The 2,321-nt window shown below is 40.0% G+C and overlaps 1 protein-coding gene across 1 annotated transcript in view; it reads left to right on the plus strand.

Moving 5' to 3' along the window:
• The window catches only part of LOC111651946 (centromere-associated protein E-like), an 18,558-nt gene that overhangs the window by 14,447 nt on the left and 1,790 nt on the right, over positions 1 to 2,321 (plus strand). Inside the window, exons 27-29 of the mRNA XM_087172839.1 lie at positions 3 to 44; positions 271 to 354; positions 1,029 to 1,230. Of these exons, the coding sequence (XP_087028965.1) occupies positions 3 to 44; positions 271 to 354; positions 1,029 to 1,230 (328 nt within the window). The remainder of the gene's footprint in view (positions 1 to 2; positions 45 to 270; positions 355 to 1,028; positions 1,231 to 2,321) is intronic.

The following is a 2,321-nucleotide window of genomic DNA, read 5'->3' on the forward strand; positions in this document are numbered from 1 at the left end:
CACTGTCGCTGAAAGAGGAGCAGGAGGCTCAACAGCTTGAACAGGTCAGATCCACATGTTCTCCTTGTTACACTCCATTGACATTTTTATTTTATTTCGTTTTGCTCGAATGTTGAACAAGAAGAAACTGGCACAGGGCTACATTGTTCCTTTGGAGGTTAATGATTTCTGTTTGTCATTGCTTATGCATTCTGCTGTTTTCTTTAGCAGATAAAAGTCTCACAAGAGAATAATGTTGAAAATGTTAATGATCCCTCCATCGTGCCTCAGGTCCAACAGCTGGAAAAGCAGCTGGAGGAAAGGAAGGAAGAGGTGAGCCAGTTGAAGTCTGACCTCCAAGAGAATGTAGAACTGGTAAGTTTTCTTTTCTCATTCCTTTATTTACTATACATTGGGGCCTTCCACATAATGATACTAAACTTTATTTCTATAGCACCTTTAATAACATGAAATTAAGCTCAAAGCGCTTTACAAGAAGAGGTGTTATAACAAGACAACAGACACATAGACAGGACACGGTAAAGCAATAAAAGACAATGAAGCAATGACATCCTGAGAAAGTAAGAGATGAGATAAGAGGATACTGATAGTAGTACAAGCAATTTTAAGATTTGAAAACCATAAAACGAAATGAAAGAAATCTAATATAAAGTTTGATTTAATCAGAAGCAAAAGCATAGTAATAAGTTTGGAGCTGCTTCTTGAATATATCAAGAGGTTGCTTCCCTGTAGTTTTTGCAGTTTATTTATGGAACTTTTAATAAGCCAGCATGAAGTGACCTCAGGGAACGTTTGGATCAGACACTGATGATCTGAAAAAAGTGAAGCGCAGGGCTGCTGGCGTGTATAGGTGATGATTTTTGCAGCATGTATTTTATATATAGCAAAGACAGCAAATTGATCCATTGACAAATTGACCTACCAACTGCTGCAGTATTAGTAATGAGACACTGCAGGTGGTTATTGTACACTCCTTTGTACAGAAAAGATCTTCACTTGTAAACTGGTGTGATGCTAATGTGTTTCAGATGATCGAGAACCAGGAGGATCTGAGGGCATCTCAGGAGAAGATCAAAGTTCTCCAGAATGAGATCAGCATGCTGAGGAGTCAGAAGGCAGAGCTGCAGAGCAGCCCACAATGTGGGGGGGGTGCAGAGAGCACTCTCCAGATACAAGCGCTTCAGAATCAGGCAGGGCTCTTACACATGAAAATACAGCAGGACAGAATTGACTTCTTTTTTTTTTTTTTTTTTTTATGGGTTTAGTGGTTCTTTGCAGCCAATGCAGGTGTGGTAGTTACGTGTTGCCCGCTTTGGAGTAAGTTTTGCATGTTAAACACATGCAGTAGATAAGAAGGGAAAGGCATGCATTCGATACATGCATCAACACTTTGTGTGAATGAGATGTGTATAAGAGACAGGCTCAGAGCAGAGCTGGAGGACAGGATGGAGATGGTATGTTAACATTGTTTTTATAGGTGACTTATTTTTTTTCATATCTATTGAATCTCAATCTGCTGAGAAAAGGAAAGTGATTATTTTCCTTGTCTGACTTGAGGGTCTAAGGACAGGTGGGGTCTTAAAGCTGTAAAGATTGTTAAGGCCTTAGAAGCAAATTTGTGATATTTGGCTATATAAATAAAAATTGACTTTACTTCCTCCTTATTGTCAACAAATCCCACAAAAGACTCAAAACAACACTGAATGTGTCCCACAAACAAGAAGTGTTTGTATGTCCACAGCCTGATGTATCTTATTTCTCTGAGCCATGGAGCTCCACTGTTGTTCAAAAGCTATTAAAACCACACAATTACTCACTGTAGTTCACTTTGATTCAGATCTACATGGATCATCATGCTACCCCAAATACAGACTCATCCACCACTGAAAATAGTCCCCATGAATGCACTGTTTCCTGCTGTTTGAGTCACATTTGCTAAAGGCCATGGTTGCCAGCTGCTTTTAGAAAATAAATTGCTTTTTGAAAAATGGAACTATATATATCTGTGAGCTGTTTCTAAAGATACAGGTCATCAGGAGGAACAAATGGGCTCAGCTGAGAGCTGCAGAAAGGACAGGGAAGTCGGACCATTTTCACAGATGGACTCACATCATTTATTTGGGTCATTTCATGGGATTTGTTGATGGGATCCTTCAAAGCTCTCACCCTTGGTTGGAAATATTTTAATTCTGGAGTTTGACCATTTCCCTCCACAGGTGGAGCAACTGCAGGCTTCTCTCCAGGTCGCCAGTGAGCAGAAGAGCCAGTTGGAAAGTGATCTGCAGCAAAATAAGGAGATGGTGAGGGGAAGCTGTTTTTGG

Source organism: Seriola lalandi, unplaced genomic scaffold (assembly GCF_002814215.2).
Source record: "Seriola lalandi dorsalis isolate HSWRI2012SDOR001 ecotype SW California unplaced genomic scaffold, Sedor1 jcf7180002053880, whole genome shotgun sequence".
In the NCBI taxonomy this organism is placed as follows: Eukaryota; Metazoa; Chordata; class Actinopteri; order Carangiformes; family Carangidae; genus Seriola; species Seriola lalandi.